This window comes from Harpia harpyja, chromosome 21 (genome assembly GCF_026419915.1).
Source record: "Harpia harpyja isolate bHarHar1 chromosome 21, bHarHar1 primary haplotype, whole genome shotgun sequence".
NCBI lineage: Eukaryota > Metazoa > Chordata > Aves > Accipitriformes > Accipitridae > Harpia > Harpia harpyja.
In genome coordinates, this window is record NC_068960.1 from 17,151,736 (window position 1) to 17,167,775 (window position 16,040).

At 46.8% G+C, this 16,040-nt stretch overlaps 1 protein-coding gene across 6 annotated transcripts in view; it reads right to left on the reverse strand.

Annotated features, from left to right (window-relative positions):
* The window catches only part of MGRN1 (mahogunin ring finger 1), a 57,581-nt gene that overhangs the window by 9,599 nt on the left and 31,942 nt on the right, over positions 1-16,040 (reverse strand). For all 6 annotated transcript variants that reach the window (XM_052772822.1, XM_052772820.1, XM_052772825.1 and 3 more), the window contains exons 6-10: positions 14,317-14,383; positions 10,654-10,706; positions 7,254-7,301; positions 2,729-2,797; positions 400-559 (exon numbers count right to left, since the gene is read on the reverse strand). In XM_052772822.1, coding sequence (XP_052628782.1) covers positions 400-559; positions 2,729-2,797; positions 7,254-7,301; positions 10,654-10,706; positions 14,317-14,383 — 397 coding nt within the window. The remainder of the gene's footprint in view (positions 1-399; positions 560-2,728; positions 2,798-7,253; positions 7,302-10,653; positions 10,707-14,316; positions 14,384-16,040) is intronic.

The following is a 16,040-nucleotide window of genomic DNA, read 5'->3' on the forward strand; positions in this document are numbered from 1 at the left end:
GCCCTCTGGTGAGGCTGGCTGCTGTCTCAGCCAGATGCTCTCAGGACAAACCACCCCCCTCCTTTGGGGGATTTTCTATCATCTTCACCGAAACACAAGAACTGCCTACATGGCAAGGCTCAGAGCACCTGCACCTCCAGATCCATCCCAGGGAGAGGCCAAGTGGCCAGGGAGGCACTGGACAAAGGGCCATTCTCCCATGTGCTCTCCTCCTTCCCTGTTTGAGGACAGTTATTTTAGGTGCCAGGAATCTCCAGATGCCAGTGAGAACAGCAGCATGTTTGATGCTGAGCCTTGGGGTAGGGTATATAAAATACACAATGCCTCTCGCAGCCTGTACTGACTTAACAGGAGCCTAGGAGGGAGAAAGATGCCCTTGTTTGCTGGGCACATACTCACGCAGCCTGCAGATGGGGCAGTTGTTGGCCTGGTAGCGCAGGGTGTCAGCACAGGAATTGCAGAGACAGAGGTGTCTGCAGGGCAGAATGAGGGTGTCGCGGAGGTCAGACAGGCAAACCACACACTCGTTGCTGTTGTCGCTGTTCTCATCATCTGAAGGCTGCAATGAGAGGCAAGATGTTGTCATGTGAATGGAAAGGGCCACGCCGAACTGCCAAGGGATTCTGGAGCCTGGGAAAATTTCCCACCCAAAAGTCTCTGAGAGAGCTGGCATCCTCTTTTCACAGCTCTCAGCAGAGTGTTTCTCAAGGAGAGCAAGCTCCAGCCCACACAGCCCTGCTATGGACACTGCTTCCTCTCAGGGCTCTGCTCTGTGCTCACTAAAGGCCAGAGTCCAGAGCACTGTACTGTGAATTCATAGCATTCCTGTGCTTCCCCAGAGCTAGGCTGTGTGCTGAGGGGAGCCCCTTTGGGATACGGATGCCCTCGGCTGAGGGGAACCAACAACAAGCTCCTGCCTGCCAGCCTGGTGGCTCCTAGGGTCAGCAGGGAAGCAGGCTCTTTGGCAGTCTGGCCTTTCTGCCCCATGTCCACAGGGAGAGAGCAGCCCCCAAAGGAGGGGGCACAAAACTGAGGCAGGCAGCAAGTCAGGCTGCCCCTGGGCTGGACAGGAGGCACTCCAGCCATGCCTAGCCCAGTTTCCACAGGTCCTCTGAACAAGTGATGGAGTGAGTGGTTCTCCTGCCACAGCATCTCCACCTGGCTCCTGTGCTGGCACAAGCGTCGATGCAGCTGCAGGAGAACCAGCCTGGGATGCTCACCGGCTCACAGCTACCCTGGTAAAAAGGTCAGTGTGAACCCATTCAACATGAACGTGCATCACACTAATCTTTCAGTCACTCAGAGCCCCACAAATTGGATTACAGCCACCAAGCTGCTGCTGGGAGGAGAAAGCCACTCTCCAACCACAAGAGCTCTCTTCACTGACACCCGAGAACCCCAGTCTCCCCACCAATGCCACAGAAGTTATGCCAGAGCCCACCAAACTGATGACCCAGCATGGGCCACCCTCCACCTTCGCCTGGTCCCACTTCACAAGGCCCCTTTGGTTACCAGGGCTAAAACATGCTAGACCACAGGCAACCTTGGTGTAAACAGCAATATACAGCATCTGCTGCTGCCACATCTGCACCCAGCCTCCTGACTATGCCAGCAAAAGGCTACAAGCCTGTCTGCCCCGTCACATGCACTCCTCATCTATTTTGGGAGGTAGGGAGGGCAGGCTTTTTGCTTTCCCATTCATACGGTTTGCTAAGTATACTAGGAAGAACAAAAATGGCTCCAGGCCACTTGTCTGATGGGCCACAAATGTGTGATTGCTGGATCAAGAGAATCATCACAAGACCCTGGAGGACCCAAACAGAAGCCTTCAATCGTCTTAAATAGATCCTGTGCAAGAAAAATCTTTGAAAAGACTTCTCCCTCCTGCCTCTTCAGGTGCTACCTGTTGGAACAGACAGATAGAGATCACAGGATGCTTTGGGCAGGACACTGCATTGCTTGGAGAGGAAATCCTGCTTGTCTTGCTCTATGGCTACTCCTCTGTTTGCAAATCACGCACTACACGCACCAGAGCCATCTGATCCTCAGGCCAGCACTTGGTACATTCTGCAGCCCAGGTGGCAGCAAAGGGCAGCTCTTTGTAAGGCTAAAGCAAATATAAAGCAGTCCCATAATCTGCACGGGGCTGTGCAGCAAGCTGGGATTCAGCAGAAGGTCCTGCCTAAAGATGGGCAATGTTTCTGGTTACAGCATTTGCATATACACCCCTTAGTGATGCTGTGCTCCCTCTTGTTGGGGAATGTCCTCTCTGGACACTGGCAAGCCCTAGAGAGCTCAGTTCCCTGCAACGCTACAGGACCATGCAGTCCCCCCCTAAACAGGAGAACATAAAGGAACCGCAGGAGCAAAGAACAGACACCACGCATGACTGCCTTGACTGCAGAGAGGCAGCGACACTGTCCCACGGCTGTCTCTACAAGCCTTAAAAATCAGTGCTCTGAAACACTCACGGGGCACTGACGGCCTTCTCTCCCAGCAATCCCAGCCTCAAGGAACATCCTCCAGAGTCTCACACTATCTAAAATTATCTCAGCACAACTCCACTGACTGTTTGGGCCTTACAACAGTGAAGACTTGTGATCCCTGGGCTTCTTCAGTGCCTGCAGGAATGACACACACTTGACAGTCATTCTGGGAAGCACCTCCACATTGCCCTGCCAAGCCCCATAGTTAAGCTCAAAAGCAGGAGCCTCCTGAGCACCTTTACCTTGGTCTCTTGGTTGTTTTTGTTCTCAATGCCGTAGATCTCCTGAAGCAGATAGCTCACCCGGTCAACCTAGGGAAGAAGACAACAGTTGGAGTGCCAGCTGCTCTGTCATTGCTGTTTCGTGATCACCTCCCCCCTCCCCATGTCAAAATGTCCATGTTACACCCACAACAGCCAGCTCCCCTATAGCTACACGAAAAAGTTAACAGAAACAAGTATCGCAAAGGAGAGCAGGGAAAATGAGTCTCTCCTTGCTCAAAAAGTGGTGCCCATCCTGTCTGGTCTGAGCAGGGAGCCCAACTGGCCACTTTTGCCACTATCAAAATCATCTAAAAAACAAATACTCTGCTTGTCTCAGAGATCAAGAGGGAACATGCACCCATAGATTAAATAAGCCAGAGGCAATCAGCCTTCCACAGTCCTTTCCTTCTGTGAAGTACTGCTTAACTTTAACCAAGATGAACTTCCACCCATCTTTGTAACCTCAGCAGAGGTGCTGTGCTAACAGCTCGTTACTGGCATATCAATGGCTGCACATCACTTCCCTGTTCATCACCTGGGAGCATAAGTTCAAGCTACTGAAGAGAGACAAACCATCCCCCTTAGCATGAGAAGCACTCAAGGGACAACCCTACATTAGTGCAGTGTCATTTATTACCATCCCTAGGCCCTTGGTGGCATCTTTAAATTGGGGTGTGTGGTGGCAGAAAGTGCTCTAGGCACAGATGGAAGTTGCTCACAGCCCCAAACCTGGGGCATACTCCTCCAAGCCATGCCTTTATGCAAATGCTGGCACCTGCCTGCAAACTCACCCAAGCAGCTGAATTAAAGCACTAAGGCAGGAAAGGCTGACAGTTCAAGTGCCAGCAAGGCAAGTCCCCTCTGCACTGTGGGGTGTTCTCCCCTGTTCCTTAGCTTAGCCAGCAAGTACAGCGCAAGACTCTTACAGCTGTGAGGAACAGCCTCTACAAGGATGCACAAAGATACCGGTCCCCCGAGATTTGGTGCTACACAGCAGCTTCCCCAGAGCAGGGCATGCTCCTCCGCACAAAACACCACAACAGGTAAAATGGTGAAGGGGCTGCAAGGTGTCAAACTGACACATCTTGCAAATAGGGGAAGGAAACGCTTTCCTGCCATCCTGTAACTGTTCATTTGATGCCATGCAGTGAAGCCAAGCCACCGGGAGCCCAGTACTTCAACAGCTCATCAACCCCAGGGCTTTTGGCATTTCCACATATAATTGGCCTGTCTCCTCTCCTTTTGTCAGGCCAGGTGCTCAGAAGAGCAATGGCTTTGCCATGGGATTTCAGTGCTGCAGAAGATGTCACATGCCAAGACGGGTGCAGGAGCTAGCTATATCCAGCCCGTTTGCCGGTTCAGAAATGCTCTGAGCTGGGACGCAGCAGCTTTAACAAACTAATTCCAGAGCCTCCCCATTTAACTCAGCATGCAGCTTACAGACAATCTGTTCTAGGCCTACATTTCATGGCAATGAGGTCAGCTGTTGGACTGCTGAGCAAAATCCTCTGCAGCAGCTCACAACTCACCCAGGAAGTTTGGGAACAATTACGTGGGAGATGTCCTTTTGTAACTTGACATTTCAAAGACAGTCTTGTTACAGCATCCTGACTCCTCGGGGAATCATCATGAGTGACAGTGAGTGCAGAAGTGGTCAGCTCAAAGCAAAGAAGAGATCAGGAAGGAAGAGACCAAACCCTCTGCGTTTGTTTTAACTGCTTGCCTCTAAAAACCCCAAGAAGCTCATGTCCCAGTAGGAAAAGGGTGAGCAGTGCAACATGGCTCTTTCTAGTAAGATCTCTAGGTTTTAAAAGAGTAGGAGTAAATAAGGAGTAGGTGATTGTGCTCAATGCAGTTCACCTCCACGTTTCTCCAACCCATCCCGCACTACGTCATCCTTCCAAAGGCTTCTGTTGGTATATACAGCCTCAGCTGATGCACACAGGAGCCACTAGCCAAGTCCAGGTCATGTTTTTCTGCTGATCCACCTGTTTGTATTCATCCATGCTGAATTTCTTTAAACAGGTTGGTACATACATTATAACTGATCTCAGCTGAGAGAACAAAGCAGTTCAGCTCATTAGCTGCTGCTTCCTGCTCCCAAAGAGCTTTAGAGATCGATGCACACAAAAGGTACCCGGCAATCCAGGCAATGGCAAGGAGGGGAAGGCAAAAGAAAAGCAGTGATGGGGAAGAATGTACAATGTTATACAGATGGTTTACTCCAGACATATACTCTATACCTCTGCTCTATGCTCTCATGGGTGCAGATGCTATCTCAGTTTCAGTGGTACTGTGTGTTCTTCTAGCAAGAGCTTCCTTCTATTTTAAAAGCCATAGGAGAGAACATATAAGCATTACATTTTACAAACTGCCAATAAAAAAAAATTACCCACAACCAAACACTGAGTGGGAAGGTACACGCTCTGCCAGTAAAGACAGACAAGCACACACTGTTTCACTGCAGGAGTCAGCTAACCATACTGTGGTAGGGTGGGAACTTCCCTAGAGAGCACTTCCAGCAAGACAGCCCTCCATTTGGGGAGTCCAGAGTGCTAAATGGAGAATGCTACACACACTGTGCTAGTGTGCACAGTAACCCAACGCCGGCTCAAGAGAGCTCACAGCCATGTAAGCACTGTTTTTTTTTTTAAAAAACAGCCCCCCCCCCCCCCCAAACCCACAAGCAAGATAAATGACTGGCTTTTCATCAGCTCACCAACGCTATTCTCTGATCAGAAGAATATGTGAGAAAGAGGCACCACTAGCATCACACTGCTCTGCTCCCTTAGCACTCAGGCAGCCTCTTTCAGCACAGCACACAAGCTCTCCCTTCATGGGATGTTCCCATTGCAAACCTGCCTTCACATGCTTGATAGACACTGTTCTGAAATAGTCTCTGTCTCTCTGTATTAAAAATACCTGTGGGACCTAGACCGATCAGCTAGCCAGTAGATCATGCTGCAACACAGCCAAGTTAAGCACCAAGGAAGGGAGGAGAACGCAGGTCAGTCTAGGACATGCAGGGCTCAGAATAGACGTCAGGCTGGAGAGGCAAGTAACTCACCACTAGCACGGGGATAAAGCTCTGGCAGCGAGGGCTAATATTGCTGTCACTAGGCATAAGCAAGTCTGAAGGACATGCCATGAGTCTCTGCACAGCATTGGCGAGGCAGATAGTGAATTACCAAACGTGATTTTGGTATATGATTAACTGATACTGTTTAGTGGCTCTTTTCTGACCTGGGGACTAGAAGGAACATCTTAGAGCAATAAGTGTCTAATCAAGGCACTTAATTACCTTCTTGGTAGTAAAAGCCTTTTTAATTCAGATCAGAAAACACTAGCCATCAATCGCAAGCAGCTGAAGTCAAACACACTTAAAGCAGAAACACAGCACACATCTAAAGGTGAAGGATCGACCACCAAAATCTCATCTCTTTCTCCAAGGCATTTTAAACTGATCCTTGCAGCAGGATCACTACCAGATTTCCTTTCAGAAGCTGAAATTCTTGGCAATCTTAGCAGTTTGCAGTTGCTTATGTATTTCTCTCTATGCAAGACTGGATGCAATTTCAAACCTGGTAAGGCACAACACAGCTTCTGTGCATCACACCACACCAGAATGGGCTAAAAAAGGGCTACAGATCCCTGATGTTTCCCTGTTTGCCAGTCTCCCTTCTTGCCTTCCCCTCATAATGTGTGCAGTCTGGTACATAAACAACAGCTTCAAAGCAAGGCCATGTCTGTGACTGCTCAAGTACCAGGCTACTTGTAGGGGACAGGCAAGATGAGCCAAAAGGTCTCAGGCCCTGGGGCTGCTCCAGAGATACCATAGGCACAACAAGGAAGCTTGTGCAGGGAGAAGACAGTCCCCTAATATCTTAACACACACACACACACACGGAAAGCTAACAGTTTTCAGCCTCCAGGTGGGACACTGGGAGCCTGTAAAGATATCCTTCCACACCACGAAACACAGAACCTAAGGAGATCAGGCAGTCTCAATGAACAGATGTGCTTCACACTACTTAACACGTGTCAATGAACAGACGTGCTTCACACTACTTAACACATACAGCACTTAAGCTCACTTATGCAAATGTAATTTACTTGCTCCTATACAGACATGGAAGCATCAGTACTGTGCTTTGCCAGTTTTGTATTCAAGTGCCAAATGCCAGCAAGGCAGGAACGTATAGGGAGGACTGGATCGATACATAGTACCTGCCTCCCAGAGGAGCACAGAGACCTACACCATTGCTCTGCCAGTCCCACACTGCCTTATTTGTTCCCCCAACACACATCTGGTTGTGCAACAAACAACCCAAAGTTAAGGGTTGCCAGCAGCTCGCCGCCTTTGCTTGTGATATCTGAGCTAACAAGGTGAGGTCTCAGGCTCTTGGTGAGCTAACACTGAAGGTTCCCACTGGGTACAGTTGGGCACCTGTGGGACACCAGCAAATATCTTTAATCAAGCAGTAGACAGGAAACAGGTACTTACGATCTGCTTCTGTTTTAACGGCTTCACGGAAAAACTGCCATCAACGTGCTAGCAGGAAAAAAAGGAAATGCATTAAATAGCTGAAGTGTACCAATTAAAACAGACTCATGATCAAAGTTGGTGTCTGCTAGCTAAGGGGACGGTGGCATACGTATAACCAGGACAGCCTGAATGGCAATCATTCCCAGCAGAGTTAGTGGAACAGGGTATCGGAGTGCTCCTTGTCTGCTCCAGTGCAGAACTAGATGGACTTGGCTCAAGTTAAACCTGGCTGAAGTGGGTCAGAGCAAACACAAAAATCCCCTGGCACATTGAATGCTTTCAGACATTGGAATAGGCTGCCCAGGGAAGTAGTTGAGTCACCATCCCTGGAGGTATTCAAAAAGCGCATAGACAGGGTACTCCATAACATGGTTTAGTGGGCATGGATGATGGTAGGACTCAATGATCTTGAAGGTCTTTTCCAACCTAAATGATTCTATGATTCTATGATTCAGGTTGCAAGCAGTCCAACTGTGTGCAAACTCTTCAGCCAGTCCAGCAAGACTTGTTAACACCCTAAATAACACCCAGTTACAGAGCCACTCTTGATGCCAGAGCCCCGAGAGAGCAGGGGGTTGGCATGAGGCTGAGAACAAGGCTTGTCCACTGGATGGAGTCAGAAACAAGTCACACATTGCTCCACATTGCCATCGTCAGAGCTGTGGTGACTGCCTCGAGCCTTTCATTTGCTGAGTAGCAGCAGGCATGGCTGGAACAATTCTGTATATACCTGGTGTCAGAACTAATGATAGGAATAGCGTGCTCTTTCTATTTCCTCCATCACCCACAAGGGCCAACTAAACTGAAAGAAACCAACTCTCCTGCCACAGTCTAGAGAGCAGGAAAGGAGACTTAGGGGAAACTGCAGCAGGCCCTGCTGCTGTGAACAGTTGCAGACATACATCTGTTTGCTGAAGGAGTTTCAGAAGGAAGGGACAACATTGCACCAAAAGACAAAACAGTCTTCTTTTCCAGGCAAACAAAGCACCAAGGTTCTGCCTGCGGAAGAGCTGCAAGGTCAGACTACGCATAGCATCAAAGTAACTATTCTGATCTTAAAGATACATATAAATAGCAAGTTACCAAGGCCTGCTGGTCTGTCTGTCCTCTGAACATGCTCTGGTGAACAGCAGCAGTGGTATTAGCAAGGACCTCTTCTGGATTTACGGACCTACACTACAAAAGCTGCCATTATTCTAAGGATGGGGAATGTATTTTAATCAAACAGGGAGGAGAAAGAACTCAACAAGCATTTTGCCCTGTGACTTTTTATTAAAAGAAAAATTTTTATCTTGTTTTAAGCATTCAGTGGAAGATGAGAAGTAAGAAGTGCCCCCACCAGACAGCACCTCCCTCTCATAGCACACACAGACTAGAAAAAGAAGGGAAGCACTTTCAATCCTTGAGCTCAGACCTGGACACAGGACATAATCCAGCATTGACAGAATGGCCTGACCAGCTTTAGTTGGTTTCCAGTTTTGCTGCATACATCATTCAGCTCCCTGAACATTACGGGGGCTTTTGCCATCAGCTTTGTGCATCCAGAGAGCTCAGAGGTTCTGCACAGTAGGTGGAATTTACCTGTAATCCTTGCAGTTCAAGCCACTTTCCAGTCTGAGACAGAAATTTCCAAAGCTTCGCTTCCACCCTCATGCTAATACACCCAATGTGTGTGTGTTTTCCTGCTTTCTGTAAGGTGCTATTATCAAGTGCTGGCCACAGGATGCTAGAACGGGAAGCTGGGACAAATCCAGGTCCAAGTGAGAGCTCTACTCCCTGACCACAGAGGCTGGGCTTACTGCAACAGCACTATGTTTGGGTACTTGGAAAACAGCAACTAAACACACTCCTTTGTAAGTAAGAATCGTACTCACATCATCAGATCCAAAGCCTAATCTGAACCTAGCTACAACCAAAAAGCTATGAAGGCAATAGCAAGGGGAGCACAGGTGAGTCTCACAGATGAGGAAGGCAAACATGCATAGAATACTTCAAAATCAGGCTGTAGCATGCAGGAAGGTGGTGGTCTTATCTATTTTTCTCTCCTCAGAAATTGCTGAACAATCATTTTGCAAGGCTAGGGGGTCTCTGCCTACAGTACTCTCCCACCAAGATGACAGATGAGCTCCAAACACTCGAGCCTTCCCCAAGGACCCACTGCCCACATTGTCCTCTCCCAGGTGCTGTTGAACAGTAACTGAGGGATATTCCAGTGTGTTTTGGTTTTCCAGATCAGGTGGAGGAAGAAACTAGAAGAATAACATCCCTGCCCTAGTCCCAGGGGTGCTGCAGCTGCCCATCTCATTTCTGACAGATCTCTAATTGCCAGGAGTAGAACCACCTACAGAGCCAGTGCTCAGAGCAGCTTTTCTAACACATGAAAACTCATTTTCTTCACATACTAAGTCCAATAAAAAAGCAACCTAGAACACTTAGAGCATCTCCCAGCCACAGGGCTTCCTTAGGACTGACTGTGCTTCCCATGCCCTCTGACTCAGCTTGTCACCATCCACATTATCGACCTAGGAAGAACAGAATAAACCTGGCAACTAGCTCAGGGATACAGCAGGAACAGAGCAGATTGAGAAACAGAATTCAGCCGCATGTCAGCCTGAAAGTGAGGAATTTCTAACAGCACAGCACTGATGATGCTCCTCTCTACATGCCCAGCTCCGCTCCAGCATCTCTTGCCTCATCTTAGCATGTCACTACAAGTATCACTTGCCCAGGATATGCATCTGCAGTATTACCACAGCCAGACACAACATGGTGCAGTTATGGGTCTTGCAACTGTTTTCAGGGTCCAATTATCATGGGAAGAGATTTTGCTATCAAGGCTTGTGCATACAGCTTGGCTTAGCCTTACCATGTAGGCAGCAGTCAGCTACATCAAACATGCCACCAAAAAGTAGTGGAGCTCAAAGTCTTTATGCAGGATGTATCCTAATTCTTTAAAAGGGCTTGGTCCTACGTGTAAACTAAGGCCAAACAATGGTGCAACAGGGTCTGGACACAGCAGATCCGGTTCTGCAAAGAGATCACGAGGCCCTGGAAAACTGCACGGTAGCAGCCATGGTCAACACCTTCCACCCTCAGACATCACAGCCACTGAAGCACACCCTCTCCCCACACACAGGAAACACCAGCTACAATTAGCTGAGTGACCAGCTCAGGTACAGATGATAATTACAGGCTGCACAGGAGACGCTGCAAGCAATTATTTGTACTACAATAGCACTCAGGAACCCCAGTCACAGGCCAGGACTCCGTTGGGCTGTTATATAAATACAAACTAATGACCCATGTAAACATTTACATATACAACAACAAGGACAGAAGGAAAAAATAACTCATTTACCTTTTCAAATGCAGCCAGAAGAACATGGGCATGACCCGTCACCTCAACCACCACTGCAAAAAGAGAAAGAGCAGTCATGGTTAAACCTTGAAAACAGCACAAGCATAAAACTACCCCGAGCTGAATTTTAGTCCAGTCACAATTTCTAAACTGCCATCTGTTCTATTTTCATCTCCACTTGCAATTTAAAACTTTTCTTATCTTGTTGTCAGGTTGGTTTATCTCACACTCCTGCAGAGCAAGAACATAACCCTGCTGTGCTCTGTGGTGGGCCCTACACATACATGGCTTCGTTATCATGGGTGCTCCAAACTATCCCACTTTGTTTTCAGAGGTTGGAAAGGGAAAGTAAAACAAAGCGCTCAGTGGGATTCTGCTCTCCCCTCAAATTCCTGTTTTTAATTACCTGAATCTATCACAGAGATTAATAAATCCACCTGGTTTAACAGCAACTGGCAGCACTTCCAGCCCCGGTACTTATCACTTTATTTCACTCTAATCTGACATGCTTATAAAACATTTATTTCTCATACCAATTTTGGACACTGAAACATCTCTGTCCAGTTCTCTGATTTTTTTCCCAAAGACAAACATCACGTCTTCCCTCTTCCAAACTCGAGGCCTCCCTCTTAATCCAATAGCATTGAGAAGGGGCTGTCAGAGGTTTCTGTACTGCATTCATGGCTCCCTCAGCAAATAGAGAATAGAGGAAGCCAAGGTACAATCCCAGTCTCTCTGGCTCAAGACTCTAAGGTTCTGTTCAGCTCCAACTGGTTGGACCCTTTTGCTTAACTGTGTTCAGACTCATCATATGGAAATGGGAGACAGAGGTTGTGGAGTCATCACTGATGGACGGGAAAGCATGTAACCACCTCACCCTGCCTGGACCGACGAGTACCCAGGCTGTGCTCAGCACATCTGGAAGAGCTGGCAGACACTACTATCAGCTCTATGCCAGAAAATTAACAGCTGAAGGAAGCAACTCCTGTGTTGTCTAAAAGGGAGAGGACCTCAACAGCTTCCTTTGAGCCCCTAGAACAGCAGAGACAACAAGAGGAACCGTTCACCGGACTACGGCACAATGATCACGTTTGGAAACAGCAGTATGTGGGAGAAGAGAGTCCATGCCTGCAGATCTGCTGGGTAACTGAGACTGGTCATGGCAATTTGGGTGCAATCAGGAACATAATGGCATGCAGAAAAAATGGCTAAAACTGGGAATTCATCTGCTTGCTCCCCACACTGTCAGCCAAGAGCAAGGCTGTTCTAGCTCATTCGGTAAATGAAATTCAGGTCCCTCCTCTTTGTTTGAATAGCCAAGTGTTGTGGTTTAACCCCAGCCAGCAACTAAACACCACACAGCCGCTCACTCACTCCCCCCCACCCAGTGGGATGGGGGAGAAAATCAGGAAAAGAAGCAAAACCCGTGGGTTGAGATAAGAACGGTTTAATAGAACAGAAAAAGAAGAAACTAATAATGATAATGATAACACTAATAAAATGACAACAGCAATAATGAAAGGATTGGAATGTACAAATGATGCGCAGTGCAATTGCTCACCACCCGCCGACCGACACCCAGCCAGTCCCCGAGCGGCAAATCCCTGCCCCCACTTCCCCGTTCCTATACTGGATGGGACGTCACATGGTATGGAATACACCGTTGGCCAGTTTGGGTCAGGTGCCCTGGCTGTGTCCTGTGCCAACTTCTTGTGCCCCTCCAGCTTTCTCACTGGCTGGGCATGAGAAGCTGAAAAATCCTTGACATTAGTCTAAACACTATTTTACAACAACTGAAAACATCAGTGTTATCAACATTCTTCGCTCTGAACTCAAAACATAGCACTGTACCAGCTACTAGGAAGACAGTTAACTCTATCCCAGCTGAAACCAGGACACCAAGTAAGAGATAACAGGCATTGCTTCCCTTCATATCCTCTGGCATTCAAGCAGCGTGTGTGGCTGGAGCTGTGTGACCCATTCTGTGCAGCACCTTGCCTCCCAGAAGGGTTTCTGTACCTTTCCCTGAGCGCAATCCCGTTAGCAGGAATGGGAGAGGGCTAACATTGCAAGCTCACATTCTTCAAGGCACGCAAACATCTCCTGGCAGAATTCAGTCCAAACCAACATCTCGCTGACTGCTATTTTAATTTGCCATTCAATTTTATTTAACACAAGCAGTTACAGGCCAGCTGTAATTTTCCAGGTGCTCCAAACTCACAAGGCCAGCTCCTTCCAGTCCCATCAGTTAAAAAAGAACCAAAATACACAACAATTTCCTCAAATATCGCATAAGTGTCACATATTTTTGTGCTGATATTCTTTCCAGGAGAGGATTTAAAAGCAATTGCCTTTCCAGGTTATTAAAATACATGACAGTACACTATTGGCTAAGACTGGGCACAGTATGTGCATAAATGTATGCTTCCCATGCTGCCTCCTGTTCTATTTTTGGTCCTTCTAGGCATGCCCAACATTAGAAAGTACAAATACCTTGCCAAAATCTCCATAAACAGAGGAAGGTGTTTTATATTTATGGTCAAGAAATATACATATATGTCAATTTTACTAACAGTGCCTGAAATCACTAAAAATAGATGCACTTTAGAAGTAATTTCCCTTATGTTGCACTGTGCTTTGTTAGTCACACTTTAAATTGGTTCATCCAGTTCTATTTAACTCTGCTTGGAGGACTATAAAATAATGCAATGAGTTTCTGGGCACTTTCACATCTACAACATAAGAAACTGAGCAAGTGACTACATTAAACAATGTAATCAACAATGGATTTTTTCCTTTCTAATTATTCTTAAATTTTGTATAAAACGTTACAAAATGCAGAAGTGAAATGCTGGTCCTGCTGACCACCACAGCTCCCAATTTTAGAGAAAGCGTGGCCTTTTCATTGCTGACACTCAGAATGAGTGCAAACACATGGAGCTCAAAAGCACACACCCCCTAAGGAAAATACCATGCAAGGTGAGTAACAATCTAAACATTTACTGGACTTCCTTCTCCAAAATGGCAAAGTACTTTAAAAATAATCAACAATATTATTTCTCATCAAAGGTTATGCGCTTTTATTGTAACCATTCAGCACCCTTCAGAAAAAGCAGGAGAATTTTAAACTGCTGAATGAAGCTGTATTTGGTTGAACAGTGGCCTGAGCATTTCAAAGCTATTTCTTTTTCTCTGACCATTCCTAGGGGAAGGCCCACCCTACAGTTAGCTATAGCTTTTATGAAGAGAACTTACCCCTCAAAGAGGGGGAAAAGACCAACTCCTTCCTTGCCTTACAAACTGCAAATGCAAAACTCAAAGAGAAAGGAAGTAATTTCTCCAATTTGTGCCTGGCATTGGTGGCAGAGCCAGGAGCTCTCCTAAACGCTATTCCAACACTAAATAACTGGCCATTTTTCCTGTAAAAAGAAGAGGCTATTTTTAAAAGCGTGTTTTTATATAAGAACCCGTGGTTAGCTGGGCCCTTTTAACACAGGGAAGTTAAGGTGAACTCCTGAAATATTTTTATTCTGGAAAGGCTCCCCAAGCATTTGCTACAAGTAAAATGTTTTCATCCTTGCAGAAGGAGGCCTGCCCTTTAGGAGTCACATAACCTCTAAAGAGCACTAGAAGACGACCAAGGGAGCACACCACTATGCTTACCATCCCCTTCATCCACTACCGCTCGGATGACCACAGGGAACACGCCACGATCCAAGTCAAAGTTCAGCTGAGGGAAAGAAATGAGATGAGGTTAGACAATTGACACCAGGCTTGCCTGAAGACAACACTCGAGATAGTGTTAACTATCTCCCTTCTGATGGGCCCCCAGTCCCTGGTCTCAAAAGGACATGACAGAGCAGGAGGATTTAAAATTCAGGCACCAACTTTCAAAGGGAGTCAACCAGAATAACTACAACATGTATACATTGACATGGCACTAAACACCAGCTGTGCCTAGCAAAGCAAAGGCTCTCCATTTGAATTTTATATGGTATTTCTCAATAATTCGTATATCCTAAAAGTCTCCTGAGTGATTTGTAGTAGGACAAATTTCTCCAAATATATCTAGTGCCATAGTTTTGCTTGCATATGGTAGGATATACTGGTTATACCACAGCAGTATGCATTATGCTCCCTACACCACAAAAGAAACCCTGACTCTTATATGAAGTTCTTGAAGACATAGAGAAAAATGTGTAAAACTTCAAGCTCACACAACACTTTAAGGAAACACCAGACTGATTTCCATCTCTTGGCATATTATTAAATTCAGGTCCTTGACCTTCTAATCGGTGAGATTGAAAATTTAAGATCTCACTTGAGTGCAAGGAAAACAGACTCAATTTCTTGCTTTGCCTTGCACTTCATTAAAGCACTTCAAAAGCTCCATGTCATCTTACAAACACAAGAAAAATGCAACCTTACAAACACTGTCCTATGCCAGGAACGGAAGTGGCTCAGAAACTGGATTTCTGGTGTTTTTGTTAATTACTGACAAGTTTTTTTGTCTCATCTCTTGCCAAGAAAGAAAAAGATGTCATTTCACCATAGTGCTCCAGGTAGTCTGTTTTCAGTTTTCCAGTGAAAACTGAGACCCAATTCGAAGCACCGTAGCACCATTCATGTAGTGCTTCAGGGCTTCCCTCACTTTCCCACAGCCCCAACATCATTTGCAGTGTGGTTTTCTCCAGCCAGTCCCTCAAAAGATAAACTATCAAGATAGCCATTGGCATTGGCACAAACAGCAACCCCAAACACCCATACTGGAGGGAAGGTGACCCTCACCGTGAGCCTTAACATAGTTGAAAATAGCTCCTCTTCAAATGAATTACAACCTAAATGTTCATCCTGAAATGAAAGATACCTGTACACTGGGAGATGATATACCCGGTCAGCCACCAGCCAAGTGTGCTGTAGCCCATTAGCCACACAGCTGTGCCTCTGCCAAGGGCTGCAGGCATGTGCTTTGGACTGCAAGAGCTCACCAACCTTCCATGGCAGGTGTGGGGGGAAGAGGGAATTGCAAGTCTGCTGCTCTTCTGTCCATAGCTGCATGCTCCTCATGCAGGCTTCATGCCCTTGGGGCCACTCAGCTTCTGCAGTGCTTTCTAGAAGGAACCCTTAGCTGCGTAACAAAGCTTTGCACCCCCCCCCCCCCCCCGTTCAAATATGCATACCTGATATCAAACAGAAAGCATGTGCTGGAAGACCTTATGATTTGACCTAGCTAGTCTTCAAACCTGAGGGATATTGACTTTCATCCTCTGTATGATGGTTTTACATTTTATTCCTCCTTTAAACTACCAGAATCTATTCTTTTTCCAAAACAGCAGAGTAACAGAGCGAACACAAAAATCTCATTTAACCTCTCAGTATTTGTTATA